Raw genomic sequence first — 16,793 nt, 5'->3', positions numbered from 1 at the left:
GCTTTTAAGAAATTAAGTAAAGAATGTACCAAAATGTCCTTTAATCTAGTGGTCTTAATTAAACATGTCATGTAGAAAGTTTTACTTTTAAAATGGTCAAAAACTAAAAGAGACGTTCATATTGAAATAGATTAAAAAGAAAAGCTAAGACAAACAAATTCTAATGGAAATAGTATATAACTATATACAATAGTAGTTAAATGTGTTGAAGTGTATAACCATCTCATCTAAAAGCGGGTTCGATTCGGGCAAAGCACGTGAAAATGCCGCACTTGAGACCTTGATCTTAGATTGTAACCCTGCTGCTGATAACGCGTTGTAAACTTTTTTCATCACGGGAAGAACAAATTGCGAAATTTGACCATTAGATACTTCATTTCCTATAGATATATATTTGAATTAATTAACATCTGGAAAATGATTTTTTATATTATCTTGAACCCAACCATTAGCATTTGAAGGATTGGTTAGGGCTTCAAGATCTTGATTTGGGACATCAAGAATTATTTCAATGTTACTTCCTTTGAGAGCATTGAAGACATTTGTATCTGGATAGTATATTCTCATCTTTCTAATCCCCCATTGGCCTTGTATAGATTTATGATATCTTGATCTGATGGTAAATTGTTGGCAATTTTTCCATAACATACTCCAATATTAGAATATGCTCCTATACATTGAGGGAAAAGAAAAAAAAGAAAATGTTCAGTGTAATTTCATAAGTGGGGCTTAGGGAGGGTGTTTGCACATACGCAATCTTAATTATTCCTATTGGCCTTATCACTACAAAAAAAACTGTGTTTACCGACAGGCAAAATCCGTCACTATCCATTGAAAATCCGTCACTAAACATGATTAGTGACGGATTAGCAACGGATTATCGACTGTTGCTATTACGCTCGTTAATAAGCTCTTAGTGACGAAAATATGAGTTCCGTCACTAGTTTAGCGACGTCATAGTGACGAAATATTTCCGTCGCCACTAGTTAGCAACGGACATAGTCGCCATTATATTTATACAATTTTGTTGCTAATTTCTTAATTCTAGGACAAAAAAATGAGTTCCGTCACAAGTTTAGCGACATAATAGTGACGAAATATTTTCGTCGCCATTGTTAGTGACGTACATAGTCGTCATTATATTTATATAGTTTTGTTGCTAATTTCATAATTCATTTCATCATTTTGGATAAATTTGCGACAAAATTTCCGTTGCAACATATTCTGTCTCAACATATTAGGCCTTCAATAATCTATCGCTAATCCATCGCCAACATTCTTTACATAAGAACAACCAAATAGTCGCTAAATTTGTTGCTACATACATTTGGTTAAAATATCTAAAGAAAACTATCAAGTACTCTTAAATGAACCTACATTCATCAAAATGTTACTACACAATTCGTAGTTTCCAAGAAACATGACAATATCAAAAATTAAAGTTGCGTGAGACTAAGGGATACGATCGTCACTTGAAATTGAGGGATCAACCTCATCCACATTAGTAGTAGGAGACACTATGGGTGTCACAAGCGATAGGTTGCCAAAGGGATCAGCAATCGCTGCTTGCACCTACTCAACAATAATAGGAATAAGATGACTAGTAAGTGTAGGCATCATTTGCTTTACAAACTCATCCATTTTTGTTGTCGATGTTGATTGAGAAAATGGAGGTGGTAATGATGATGAGCCACAACGATTCTGCCCATAGTAATTTTGTGCTTCAAATCCAAGACCGTATATTCTCTTTTGTTTTCTCCTCACGCATCTTGGTAATATACTTTACATTGATCAATATCAGTTTGAGACAATTTTTTCCCGTAATATTTCTTCATATTTTTCCTATAATAAGTAGAGGAAATGAGAAAGCATTAAAGATAGGGAACAAAACAAATTTTGAAGGAAAATGCAGAAAGATGCATAAGCTTTTAAGCTTAATGCAGTGTACATTTTTTAACCATATGATAAAAAACAAGACAAGAGGTCTCAAGACCCCCCAAAAGACACACAAAACAGGACAAGAGGGCTCAAGACCCCCCAAAACACACACACAAAAGAACTTTACATATGATAAAAAAAAATTCAAGGAATCAAGTTACAGGGAACTACTCTGATGATGCACAATCCTCAAATTTCTCATTTGGGATTCAGGACAACCCAATGGTGTCTACTCCAACTCCCATTCAAATTGAACTGCGAAAGGAACCTGCAAGCACTCACACTATGGTCGAAAGAACCCAGCCTACTCAACATGATAATCAGAAGCTGCAAAAAGGTAAAATCGAAGAACAACAAATTCAAGACAATAAGAAGAAATCAGGTAAGCCCCTTTCTAACAATAACTGTGATGATGCTTACACTAACAGTGAAGTTCATTTACACAATGGTGTAAATGAACCAATTAGCAAGAATATTACTCCTTTGCAACATGCACATAAACATGCCCATGGGGAGATTGTGATTTTATCTGGTAACATAAAATTCTCAGTTGACAAATACTAGAACCCAGCATCAAATGGACAAGAATAGCCCAGGGAAATCAAAATCACCAACAACCTCCTCAAACTAATACCAAGAAGGACTTTTTGTTTTTAGATTAAGATTGGTGTTATGAATTAAATGGTGCATGCAACTTATGCAACTTACAGAAATGCCAATTCACATAGGATGAGAGCCCAGGAAAAATCCAGATTTATACATTCATTGATTGAAATTTGAAAAAGAGGGCAGGGTCGAGAGCTACAGAAGAAAAGAAAAGAAACGAGACGTTTGAAACTTGATTGACCAAGGTACGAAACCATCACTTTCACTGCAAGCTTTAACTTGATGCTAACTACTTTTTCTTCTTACTACCACCAGCCTTTGATTTCTTGTTAGCAACTCCTTTCTCAGTGGTGTGAGTTGTTTCCTATCTTTTAAGTGGAGCGGATGTGCTAACCGGAGCAACTCCTTTCTATTGCCTTTGTAATTCTATCAATGTTGAGTCCATTTTCCTTTAACAGAAAGTTAACTCAATCCCTGAACCAGCTCCCTATAAGATTATTCAATCATATGTTGCTCGTCTAAGGCACAATAAGTCCAAACATGATATTCCTATTGAGTTTACTAGCCCTGTTAACACCACTAAACAAGGGCTGCCAGTAGTGGTATTTTAGAAAGATGATTACATGGTCAAGATGGCAGCCAAATGTAAGTTCACTCTTGTTGGATAATGACTTACACCTGAATTACACTAAAATTGCACCAAAAAAAGCCTCAAACAGCACCTAAATTACCCTGAAGCAGCATCAGATTCACTCTAAAACAGGACTGAAATTGCACCAANNATTTTAGAAAGATGATTACATGGTCAAGATGGCAGCCAAATGTAAGTTTACTCTTGTTGGATAATGACTTACACCTGAATTACACTAAAATTACACAAAAAAAAAGCCTCAAACAGCACCTAAATTACCCTGAAGCAGCATCAGATTCACTTTAAAACAGGACTGAAATTGCACCAAAAACAACTACACTAGAGTCACACTAAAACAACACTAGAATCGCACTAAAACAACACTAAAATTGCAACGGAAAAGCATTAAAACAACACCTGCATTATATAAAAAAAAGCAGCAACAAATACGCTCTAAAACACGACTAGAATTGCACATAAAACAACTGCACTAGAGTCATACTAAAATAGCAGTAGGATCGCACTAAAAACACTAAAATTGCAACAGAAAAGCATTAAAACAACACCTGCATTATATAAAAAAAGCAGCAACAAATACGCTCTAAAACACGACTAGAATTGCACCAAAAACAACTACACTAGAGTCACTCTAAAACAAAAGTAGGATCGCGCTAAAACAACACTAAAATTGCAGCGAACAAGCATCAAAACAACACCTGGATTATACAAAAACAACAACAACTAATATGATTTTGAACCTATGAGACCTGACATTTACATTTTTAGATAGGCTTTAAAGTTTGACTTACATGGACAATTCGAGAACGTTCACCAACAAATGATTTTCCATCATGACCATGTGTGTGAACGTGCAAATGTAACTCACTTGGTGTTGGATCTCTACCTTTTTCAATAGCCTATAAAAAAGAAATCACTTAATTATTAGATATAATCATATTAAGTGCATATTATGTGTTCAGATACAAAAATATACCAGACAAGAAGATGTTAGTTAAAGAGTTCGTAAAATATATACTCACAGGTTTCTTGTGATATTCTCCAATTGAGATAGAGCCGCCCATGTGAGTCCCAACAGCAACTTCACGGCCATCACGACGATTCTTTGCATTTATTTCTGCCTTCTTAATACACTCATCACTTCCCCAAAGTTGCATCCATCTTTCCCACACATGTTCAGGTGCAAAACCTGGCCTAACTCCTCCCCCTTTTATTTTGAAAGTAATACATTAACGTCCTGTCTATAAATGTGAATACACTTACTAAACTCACTAACAATGAAAAGCTATACCTTGAATTCTCCAAAATAAGCAGTTCTTACGTTATTTGAGACACCTTTCTAATTGATTCCATTAGGATCAACTTCACTTTTGAAAGACTTGGATATGAAATTAGAGCATGGTTTAGATGGTTCCAACCCGTGTAAAGTCGAAGAGGTCATTAGGAGGGTTATCATAAATCAAAAATAATATTAGTATCCGACATTATATTTATCAGTGCTAACAGAATGAATAATCATATTACTGATAAGCTAGCAGTAAAATAGGCAAAAAAAATAAGCTAGCAGTTATAAACTGATTTTCAGATTGCACATGATCTGGAAATTTTTTACTTGGAATTCTGCCCAGCAGTTTTGCAAATTTTTGACTCGAAAAATCTGCAAATTTGATAGATGCATCACGTGAGAATCTTGCGCAGCAGTTCTAATGTTCAGAAGATTAATAAGCTAGGCACCTAGCAGATACATCACCTGACTAAGAATAAAATTTTAAGGGTGCATACATGGATGTACTAAGAGCAGATGGTATTACAATGAATAAGTAACAACAACTAGCCTGCAACTTGAAGTGTATATAGAGAGTATTCTAGGCAGCAAGACAATCAATGACAAAGGCTACATGCTACAACCCTGAATATTCAATGAAATTCACACCAATCTCTTTCATAGTTTCTTACTATCGTAAAGAAAGACCAGTTCATTCTAACAGAAGCAATAAACATTTGTTGTTCATATAGATTGAGTTCATAAACATTCCAACAGAAGCAACACAAAATAATTCTCAGCACGTCACTACGACTCTTGACAAAAATCCTAAATGTACACCTACAGATTGAGTTTAAAATTTTTATTTACAGTAGGTAAACTGAAGCTTTTGCACATGTCGTCTGTAGTGTGCATTTTGAGCTTCCAACTTGAAAGCTTAACCAATTCCTTCAAAAGCAGTATGGTCCAAGCATGTAAAGCCAAATAGAATACAAATACACTTTAAAAATAGGTACAAATACACTTCAAAAATAGGCAGCCGCAACTTAAGGGTGGAGAAATGACATGATATTAGAAACAATATTTCTTTGTTAGAAAATTAGGGAAGAAGCCTAAGTAGAAAGACAAGGGTAAGTAGAAACAAGTTACAAGAATAAAAGCAAAAGAATGGACTAACCCTGCATGAGTTATAAAGACAAGGGTCCGTGTATGGCTATTACCTGTTGGGCTATCCTGAGGAGACAGACCCTGACCTATTACATTACTCTGATTTGGTGTAGCAGAAACTGTGTTGGTATGATCTATTGGGTTACTGTGAGAAGACGTACCCTGACCTATTACGTTACTCTGATTTGGTGTAGCAGCAACTGTGTTGGTATGATCTGATGGGTTGTTCTGAGTAGACAGACCCTGACCTATTAGGTTATTCTGATTTTGTGTAGCTGGAGGTGCCTCAGAGATGGTTGGACTGATACTTTGAGTTAACGTTACAATAGTTGGGGTACCACCTTGTTGAGGAGAAACTATAGTGGGCATGAGAATAGTTGGCATGCTTACACGAATAGCAGGATTACTCCTACCTGAGGATTTTCCACGACCTCTGCCTTGAGCCATATCTGTAAACAAATATAAAATATATATTGTTGTTAGATCATGACTGTTACAAAATAGAATAAAACATTATCCATAATAATGAGAACTATTACAGTAACAGAAAGTAGAGTGAAACACTTATCACAATCAGTAAATAACTATAAGTAATTCTAATAAGGAATCCTCTATATTAACTGTAAGTAATTCTAATAAATGCATAGTTAACTAGTATGTATAACAATTATTAAAGATGCAATTAGTAGATTTAATTAAGAGTTAGAATAAGAAATAGAATACACATAGTTAAAAGCAGAAACTAAAGAACATTATCCTAAATTAAAAATCATAAACAAAGAAAATACATTGAAGATACAATAATAGATTATCAAGCACTAGTCACTATTTATGTCTTCTTCAAACTCTTCCTCTTCCTCATTTTCAGGACATTCAATCTTACTTCAAGCTAAACGAAATGGAAAGAGTTCATAGTTAAAATATCATATTTTCATAACACCCAAATGACTAAAATCTCTATTTTTAGTGGTCGACTGAAATGATTCCTAGTTAGGGTTCATATTATGCAACTGGAAAACAATGGTATGTCGAGTTGAAACTGGAAAACAATGGTATATCGAGTTAATCTGATATCCTAATGCAGGAATCTGACCGAAATTCCTAGTGGGGGTTCCTATTTTTCAGAGAGAAAGAGTTGAAAGTCATCAAAATCGAAGCTGGCCTAGATGTGGAAATACTGCAAATTGGAGCTAGGGTTTTGATTTTATAACTAGTTCTTGATAAACCTAGCTTGGGAAATTGATTCCCTTGATATCTGAACCAACAAATCCATTTGGGGAAACTGAAGCTTTGAAATCGAAAATGGAGTTTGAGCGCTTACCTTTCTAGATGGAGACTTGCTTCAGAGCTTCGAGTGTTACCAGCTTCGAGATGGAGTTTGAAATTGAAATGGAGTTTCAGAGATGGAGGGCTTGGAGTTTTAGAGCTTCATCTCTGAAAAGTGTAAGTGTGAGTGTGAATATTTTGTGCCCTAAGAATATATCATTTTAAAAAATATTCCAACGGAATTAGTGACGGATTATGACATCCGTCACTTTCAAATAAATATATATATTTAGAAAATATTACATTGATGGATATTTTTGTCACTATATAATATAAATTTTATAAAAATATATATAAAAGTTTAGCGACCTTTTTTTCGTCACTAATTCCGTTGCAAAATATTAATTTAATTTGTCACCCTTATTTTGTTACTAAATCCGTAGGAAAAATTAGGGGCCAAAATTTTGCGCTAATATTTAGCGACAAATTAAATATTTCATTGCAAATCCGTCGCTATAGTATAAATCAAAAAAATCAATTGTTAATCTTGCAACAAAATGGTAAGTTCGTCGCAAATCCATCGTTATATAGTGACGAAATATAGTTTGTTGCAAATATCCGTCGCTAAACGCTGTTTTTTTAGTAGTATATGAAGGTAATTAAATAAACTGTTTTCGACAAAGTCTCGACTGAAGTAAATCATATCCAAGAAACAAGAAAGAGAAAATGATGCCAAAACACACTCCAATATTATAATTTGCCCCTATACATTGAGGAAAAAGAAGAAGAAAATGGTGTCAAAACAACAACAACCAAAATATATTCAGTGTAATCTCAAAAGTGGAATTTGAGGAGTATATATATATTTATGTACACAATCTTACTCTTACCTTATGACGTTAAAAAGACTATTTCCAATAGAGTCTCAACTCAAGTAAATCATATCTAACAAAGAAATAGCAAAAAAGATAGACAAAATAAAATAGCTTTATAGATCAGTTTTTGATGCATCTCCATCTTTTGTAACATATGCACTAGCTAGAGATGCTACTAGAACTACTACATATAGATCAGTTTCTTTTTGTAACGGATGATCCTTTAAGTTACATAAAACCTAAGCACAAAAAAAAAGATTTATATTCGGTTCTTATAACAATACCATACAATAATCAAAATATATAATATGATCCGAATAACTAGAGTTAACATAAATATAACTAGAACCATGCATATATATACATATGAAAAAAGATAGAAATAACTCAATAAGTATATGTACAATCGATCAATAACAATTTTAAATTATGAATTCGCCTTTATCGCGCGTATGTATGTGTAGAGAAAGAAAGAAAAAGACCTGTCATTTGGACATTGCTCATCAACAACCCAATAAATAGAAAGATAGTTGCAACCAAGCCACTTTTAGTGAAAGCACAAAGCCATTGAAAAAAAATGGAACATGTAATTTGTATATCAAAAAACCATTTTATTGCTTCTTATATAGGAAAGCATTAAAAACATATTTCTTTTCTTGTTCGTTAGTGATGTTTTTTTTAAAATTATAGCTACAAAATTAAAGTTGGAGAATCCAACCATACCAAGTGAGGCACTACATGGTAGAATAGTGCAATTTTGTCAAAATTGAAGAAATTTTGCACAAATTCTTAACCTAAAAGTGATGGAGGTATATGGAATTGTACAAGGAAAAAATGGATTGTATTTAATATATTTGCATGATGAGTGTTTATTAGTTTATCATAACATGACACATGAAAATACAATTAGGCCTATTTTGATAAAAAGAACTTAAATTCATATATTTACTCATTATTTGTTTTATCTTTTTAGTATTATTTTTTTGAAGTATTAATTTATGTGATTGTGCTTATATTGGTGTATTTTAATAATTAAGTGATTTTCGAGCTAAATGATCAAGGAAACCACCAAACATAAGTTAGTGTCAAGTTCGGTCTGGGGCAGAGCTTGAGCCAAGAGGGTTCACCCTGATCTTATTTGATGAAAAATTACACTATTTATAAGTTGCGATTTTTTCTTATTCTATAAATATATTCTAGACATGATTTTTAAAGAATTAATTTGAACCTTTAAATGTAGTACTGTGATTTATTTGTGTAACATGATTGGGTTGGTTCGGGTTTTTCAAATATCAAATCAAATTATTTGTGTAAAAATTTTAAATTTATAAACCAAACTAAACTAATAAAATTCGGATTTTTTTGGGTTTTTCAACCTCGGGTTGGTTCGGGTTTTTCAATTACCAAACCAAACCATTGTGTCGAATTTTTAAATTTATAAATCAAACCAAACTAATAAACTCGATTTTTTTTCAGATTGTTGGATTTTTTCGTAAAGTTTGCATACAAACATATAATTAACTTGTGCTCCAAATATTTCTTTAGTCCAACCAAAATACAATTATCTAAGGTGTTTCTTAAAAAAATAACACAAAATATGAGATGAGTACTAATGACACTAAAATATTCAATAAAAAAATAAAATTAAATCATCATATAAAATAAATGCTGCAAAGTCATAATGAAAATTATCATAATTTAAAAGTACTAAATCAATGCTAAAATAAGTTTAATAAATATTAGATTATGCATTTTAACTGTCTAAACCAATGTAAAACAAAAGAACAAATATTCAATATTATTGTCATTCTTAGTGTTGAATTGATTTTCTTTTTGCATTAGTATTAATTTGATTTTTAAGTTTTATTATAATTATTAACATTTATGAACTATAATCTTTATTGGACCATTCCGAATTCTAAGTTTTAAACTTGAAATAATAGATTAAAAGATAAAAACTATGAAATAGTATAAGAAATATTTTAAAATTATATCAAAGTAAATAGTTTTATGTATAAAATAAAATTTTAAAATTACATTTATAATGTCGGGTTGGTTTGGTCTCGGGTTGGTCTTTTTTAGTTAAAACCAAACCAACCCAAATATAGTTGTTTTTCTTTTTCAATACCAAACCAAGTCAAACCAAACCACTAGTCGGATTTTTTTTCGTATTGACTCGATTTGCGATTTAATTCAGTTTTCGGTTTGATTTTGTACACCTATACTTGCCTTGATTGCAATATTTCTTAGAAAGTTACCATAGGACTTTCTAACTGCAAGCTATACTTACTCGAGTCATACTTAATTGCAAGCTTATTAAAAAATATTGGAGTAGTATTAAATGAGCATCCATAATTCTATATGTCTAATCAGTCAATCATGCTACCTAACAAACCCACTATTTTATTAGCACAAATGGATAGGGCAAAAAGTATGACTTTTTCTAGATGAACCAAGTAAATATGGCGTTTTGTTCAAGTTCATCGTATCATGATTGATATTGTCTTCATTAATGAGGTTGTGTGGAATAATTATTTTTCAAAAAATATAGAGAAAAAGAAAATTGTCTTCATTAATGGGGTTGTGTGAAATAATTATTTTTCAAAAAATATAGAGAAAAAGAAAATGGGAGACGAAATTAAAAGACAGAGTCGAAACCTTATAAATAGTTAGCCAACTGATTTATTAAGATTTATAACTGTTATGATAAATCATAGCAGTGGAATTTCCAATTAGATTTGATATTAGTTTATTTTTTTTTCTTACCCGTAGTTAGGAGTTTTACCCAATTTACTATTATTAGCAAAAGATATAGAGTTGGGTTAAAGGCAGGGTTAATATCTTAGATGGTCACTCAACTATCCACTTTTGCCTCAAAAAGTCACTCAACTTTTAATTTTCACTAAAAAGTCACCATGTGAGTGACTTTCTGAGGAAAGACTGGATAGTTGAGTGACCATCTGAGGTATTAACCCGATAAAGGCACAACTATCCCTAGACTATGATCGAAATCTCAGAGACATACCTTAACTAAACTAAGGTCCTATTAACCCCAAACTCATTTTTTTTGGTAATTTTACACAACTTTTGGCTTACGTGGCACACTTTGTGATTCCACGTAGTTGAGGCGCGTGAGAGATGTTTGGATGCCATGTAAGCCAAAAATGTGTACAAAATTACAAAAAAAAAAAAAAATTAGGGAGGGAGGGGGGGATAATAGAACTTTAGTTTAATTAAGATGTGTTTTTGTAATTTCGGTCATAAGGTAGGATCTACTTGTGCCTTATCTCATATTTGATCAAGACGAAAAATGAATAAGAAAGGAAGAAATAAATAATAAACAAGAATAATTAATTTTAAAAATGATTTTACTTGACTGAAAATTAAATTAATTGAACTTCAATACAACTATCAAATGTTGTACATGAAAAATAAAGAAAAATTATGCTCAATTTGAGCTTTTTCCTCGTATTGAATGGAACCAGCCATTCATTATCGTACAATTCATTGACTCCATCACAGTACTAGATTTGAACTTTCTACATATTTTAATATTTTCTTCATATGGACAAAATTTATATTGCTATATACTTAATAAAATATTTCATGAAGTGCTTCACGGGGATGCCTTGGTATTCTATACAAAATTATACTTTTAATTAACATTTTCTTCCTTGCCCTCTTCTTCTTGTCTACACTCTCCGTGTTAAATTATGTGATGGTATTTAACGGAATATACAATTTAATAATATTTTTTAAAAAAGTTTGTGCTCAAAATAAAGTTGCAAAGGGAAACCGATTTAAATTTATATCAGGGCGTTCGACTACAAAAGCCATCCATCTTATAAGAAATTGTTGGATCAATACAATATAAAAACAAAAGGAGGGAGTACTAACACATGGTATTTATTAACCTAAGAAGATATATGATAAAGTCGCCCAGGAGATCTTTTGGAGATGTTTTGAGTCTAGAGGTGTATTTATGACTTACATTAAGGTTATTAAAGACATGTATGTGGAGACAAAACCTGAGTTAGGACAGTGAGAGATGACTCCATGGATTAACCCTTAGCATATTCATTTATGCCTAAGTGATGAATATATTGGCATTATATATTTAAAAGGAGGTGTTGAGATGTGTGTTATTTGTAGATGACATAGTATTGATTGACGAGTCGTATAGTGGAGTTAATGATAGATTGAAAGTATGGAGAGCGCCCATGGAGTCTAAAGGTTTAAGGTTAAGCATGACAAAGATAGAGCACCCAGAGTGCAAGTTTGGTGACGTGAGGCATGAGGTAGAGGTGGAAGTAAAGATCAATACACTAGCAATGTACTCAAGAGAGAAAACTGCAAGTATGTTAAGTCTATAATTTAAGGAAACTAAGAATTGACAATGATATTGCACACCGTATTGGACCGGTGTGAGTGAAATAGAAGCTCGCCACTAGGGTATTAACGTGTGATACAAATGTGTCACCAATGATTAAAAGATAACTTTTACAGAGTGGTGGTTAGACCAACACTATTGTATGAGGCTAAGTGCTAGCCAATCAAGAATGTCCACGTTCAAAAGATGAGGCTAGCAAATACGAGGATGTTCAGATGGATGGGTGGACATATATACTAAGACAGACATGATTAAAAACAATGTTATACAAGCCGGAATAAGATGAGGATACATATCCGTGATAGAGTAGATAATGGAAGCGAGGTTGAGATGATTCAGATATATGAAGACTAGGAGCGAGGATGTATATATTAGTGAGAAGGTGTTAAAGATTGACTATAGCAAGAGTCTATTTGAAACAACTTCTCTATCCTGCAAAGATATAGATAAGATATGCATACATATATTGTCGTTTAAGTTAAAGCTCATTTAGGAACCAAAGGGAAAAACACAAAACTTTCCTAACATGAAGGCAAATTAAGTTACTCAACTTCACATTGTTGGCTGTTTTCCATATATTAAATGGAATCAACCATTTTTTTTTATTTTCCATCACCTACCACTAGATTTGAACTTTCTTCATCTCCACTTGGACTTGGTTATTCTACTTGACAAAATTTTACTATTCATCAAACTTCTTCATAGGGAAACTTGACTTGGCTTTTTTCCACACTACCTTTCTTGGTCTTCTTCTTCTTATTGCCTATATAAGAAGCAATTTATGTTTCCTTAACACACAATTTCACCTCTAACTATTTCTTACTCTTCTCAATTCCAATTTTGCTATGGCTTTTCTAAGTTCTCTTGTAGCTTCCCTTTTACTTGTTGGGCTGCTAATCCAAATTACAGGTCTCTCTCTTCTTACATACACACACTTCAATCTTTAAGCTTTTTAGTACGGAGCTTGTTATATTAAAAATTTTGGGTACTGACCTACTATTTGTTTCAATTTTAGTAACATTTTATACATGTACTTATGCCCCGCATTAGAAGTACTGAGTTCAAATGAATTATACCATTACTTGTCTCATGCATGCATATATTTACTTATAAATGTCCTATTAAATAACACTACATATATATAATTTTTTGTTCTAGGAAGGTGCAGTAGGCCCTATTGATAAGGACATAAAAAAAATAGGTTTAATAACCTCACGCAATTGTGACATCTACAAATAAGTTATTTATGGATCTATTAACCAACCTTTAGAGTATTTTTAGTGTTTTATATTGTATATAATGGTCAGTACTAAAGATTCACATTATCGACATCGACTTGTTTTCATTGAGGCATCGACTTGTTTTCATTGAGGCGTTATTATTGTTGTTATTATTATTTTGATGTTCTTTTTTTTTGTCATAATGTAGGAGCGCAGCCTATCGGAGTATGCTATGGAAAAATTGCCAATAATTTACCATCAGATCAAGATGTCATAAAATTATATAATGCTAATAACATCAAGAAAATGAGAATTTACTATCCACATACAAATGTCTTTAATGCCCTCAAAGGAAGTAACATTGAAATAATTCTTGATGTCCCAAATCAAGATCTTGAAGCCCTAGCCAATCCTTCAAATGCCAATGGTTGGGTTCAAGATAATATAAGAAATCATTTTCCCGATGTTAAATTCAAATATATATCCGTTGGAAATGAAGTTGATCCTGGTAGAGAGAGTGGTAAATATGCACGATTTGTTGGTCCAGCAATGGAAAATATTTACAACGCGTTATCATCAGCAGGGTTGCAAAATCAAATCAAGGTCTCAACATCGACATATTCAGGGCTCTTAACCAACACCTACCCACCTAGAGATAGCATTTTTCGCGAAGAATATAAAAGTTTCATTAATCCTATAATTGGATTTCTAGCACGACATAATCTTCCACTCTTTGCCAATATTTACCCTTATTTTGCCCATATTGATAACACTAACGCCGTTCCTCTTTCTTATGCACTTTTCAATCAACAAAGGAGAAATGATGCAGGATATCAAAATCTTTTCGATGCCCTTGTGGATTCAATGTATTTTGCTACGGAGAAACTTGGAGGACAAAATATTGAAATTATTGTATCGGAAAGTGGTTGGCCTTCTGAGGGACACCCTGCAGCAACTTTGAAAAATGCGAGGACTTATTATACGAATTTGATTAATCATGTGAAAAGAGGGACAGGAACACCAAAAAAACCTGGAAAGACCATAGAAACTTATTTATTCGCCATGTTTGATGAAAATGAAAAGAAGGGAGATGCAAGTGAGAAACATTTTGGATTCTTTAATCCTGATCAGAGGCCAAAGTATCAAATCAATTTTAATTAATGATAGCATATATTATAATTAATATATAGATATTTTATATTATATATGAATAATAAGGAGAAATGGTATGTTTTTATCTTTCAATAAATGATAGTATATATATTTAATTAATATGTAGTGAGAAAATGTATGGCCTCTTGTGTGTTCCTTGATATCAAAAATTAATATTAAATATTTTTAATAAGATATGTATTTTAATTGAAAGGATGTGTCCTTTCATTCTTTGGCTTATTTAAATGCAATTTCCGAAGATTGCAACGTAACTTTTACAGAGTATCTTCCTCTACAATATTCCTCAAAGAATTCTTTTATTCTCCAAAAAGATCTAGTTAATATTTTCAAAATTTCATCTTTGCGTTCATAAAATTTTTGTGTTCTTGGTATATATTTTCCAACACTCTCCGTTTCAATTTGTTCTGTGTAATTTTGATTTGATATGAAGTTTAAGAAAGTAAAGAAAACTTTTGAATTTTGTGAATTAAAGGTATGTAGATACCAACCTGTCCTTCAATCTTGTGATCTTAAACATGTTATATGGAAAGTTAAAATTAAAGAGTTGCCAAAGAAAGAAAACAAACACCCAACAAGTACATGACCATGCCAAGTTTATGTCGAAGGTCAGAGGCGTATCAAGGAGGGGGTCACCAGGTCCACGTGAACCCATGCTCCCCTCCTTAAATCATATGTAGTAGTATTATATTTTTTTAAAAGAATATTTAAATATAGATATGTGAACCCATAGTTGAAGTATCATACCATACGATTATGATTGGGTGCACCTCTCTAAGTGAGGTTTGAAATTTGAATATTTTATTTAGTCACGTTTTATTTTCCTTNTCAAAATCCTGGATACGCGCTTTCAATCTTTTAATTCTTTTTTAAACGAACTAAAAATAAAATAAATAAATTAAAATAAGTGAAGGATAAATATATTTTCTTCACGATGATAGTTATATTAGACATGCAAAATTGCTCAATTTCACTTAGTATAAAATAATTTGACCTTTTCCTTGTATTGAATGGAATCGGCCATTATTTTCGTATCGTAAAATTCATTGACTCCATCCCATTACTAAATTTGTACTTTCTACGCATCTTCAAAATTTGAGGACGATGGGTGCATTACTAAATGTGGATGTGTGTTATGTTAAATATTGACACTTTGGATTGGTTTGGTTTTAACTAAAAAAAGTCAACTCAAGATCAAACCAACCCGACATTATATATATAATTTTTAAAATTTATTTTATACATAAAAATATTTACTTTGATGTAATTTCTAAATATTACTTATAAGTTTTTATAATTTTTATCTTTTAACATATTTTTTCAAGTCTTTTGAGACTTAAAATTTTGAATGGTCCAACAAATGTTATAGTCCATAGATATTAGTAACTCTAATAAAGCTCAATTCGAAATCAAATCAATACTATGCTAACAAAATAAATTAATTCAACACTAAGAATAACAATAATGTTGAATATTTATTCTTTAGTTTTACATTGGTTTTGACATTTAAAATACATAGTCTAATTTTAATTTTTCTTTAATGTTTACTCATGTAACTAATATTTATTAGACTTATTTTAGCATGATTTAGTACTTTTAAATCATGATCATTTTCATTATGACTTTGTAATATTTATTTTATATGATGATTTCATTGTTATTTTTTATTGAATATTTTAGTGTCATCACTCATCTCATATTTTGTGTTATTTTTTAAGAAACACCTTAGATAGTTGTATTTTGGTTGGACTAAAGAAATATTTGGAGCACAAGTTAATTATATGTTTGTATGCATACTTTACCGGAAAAATCCAAAAACTTGAACAAATCCGAGGTTTATTAGTTTGGTTTTATTTAAAAATTTAAAAATTTAAAAATTCGACACAATGGTTTAGTTTGGTATTTGAAAAACCCGAACCAATCCGAGGTTGAAAAATTCGAAAATACCCGAATTTTATTAGCTTGGTTTGGTTTATAAATTTAAAATATTTTACATAAATGGCTTGATTTGATATTTGAAAAACCCAAACCAACCCAATCATATACACCCGTAATTACAACAATCACAAATTCTATATACAATAACTATTGGGTTCACAAAAAAAAAAATTCTAACAATTAAATGAGTAGACTTCACATGTCCATTTTCTTTGAGAAGAAAAAGTACAAGTTTACCCTTAAACTATTGAGTATAGTATAAAATCAACCATTTTTTTCTCTTTTTTTGTAACACCCCGTATCCAAAACG

General features: G+C 31.8%; 1 protein-coding gene across 1 annotated transcript; it reads left to right on the top strand.

Annotated features, from left to right (window-relative positions):
• The first annotated feature begins 12,929 nt into the window (after positions 1 to 12,929).
• LOC125849768 (glucan endo-1,3-beta-glucosidase A-like) lies at positions 12,930 to 14,722 on the top strand. The gene is made up of 2 exons (XM_049529742.1): positions 12,930 to 13,064; positions 13,584 to 14,722. Exons 1-2 carry the CDS (start codon positions 13,001 to 13,003, stop codon positions 14,534 to 14,536), a joined length of 1,017 nt encoding a protein of 338 aa, XP_049385699.1. The 5' UTR covers positions 12,930 to 13,000; the 3' UTR covers positions 14,537 to 14,722.
• The last annotated feature ends 2,071 nt before the right edge of the window (positions 14,723 to 16,793 follow it).

This window comes from Solanum stenotomum, unplaced genomic scaffold (assembly GCF_019186545.1).
Source record: "Solanum stenotomum isolate F172 unplaced genomic scaffold, ASM1918654v1 scaffold10327, whole genome shotgun sequence".
Taxonomy (NCBI): Eukaryota; Viridiplantae; Streptophyta; class Magnoliopsida; order Solanales; family Solanaceae; genus Solanum; species Solanum stenotomum.
Note: the sequence above shows the minus strand (reverse complement) of the source record. Positions and strands in the feature narration are given on the sequence as shown.

What these genes read in the sequence shown, in the direction of transcription:
- LOC125849768 (XM_049529742.1), top strand. Translation starts at nt 13,001, where the DNA reads ATGGCTTTTCTAAGTTCTCTTGTAGCTTCCCTTTTACTTGTTGGGCTG. An exon ending in GCTGCTAATCCAAATTACAG is followed by an intron (nt 13,065 to 13,583) that starts GTCTCTCTCTTC and finishes GTCATAATGTAG; the next exon opens with GAGCGCAGCCTATCGGAGTA.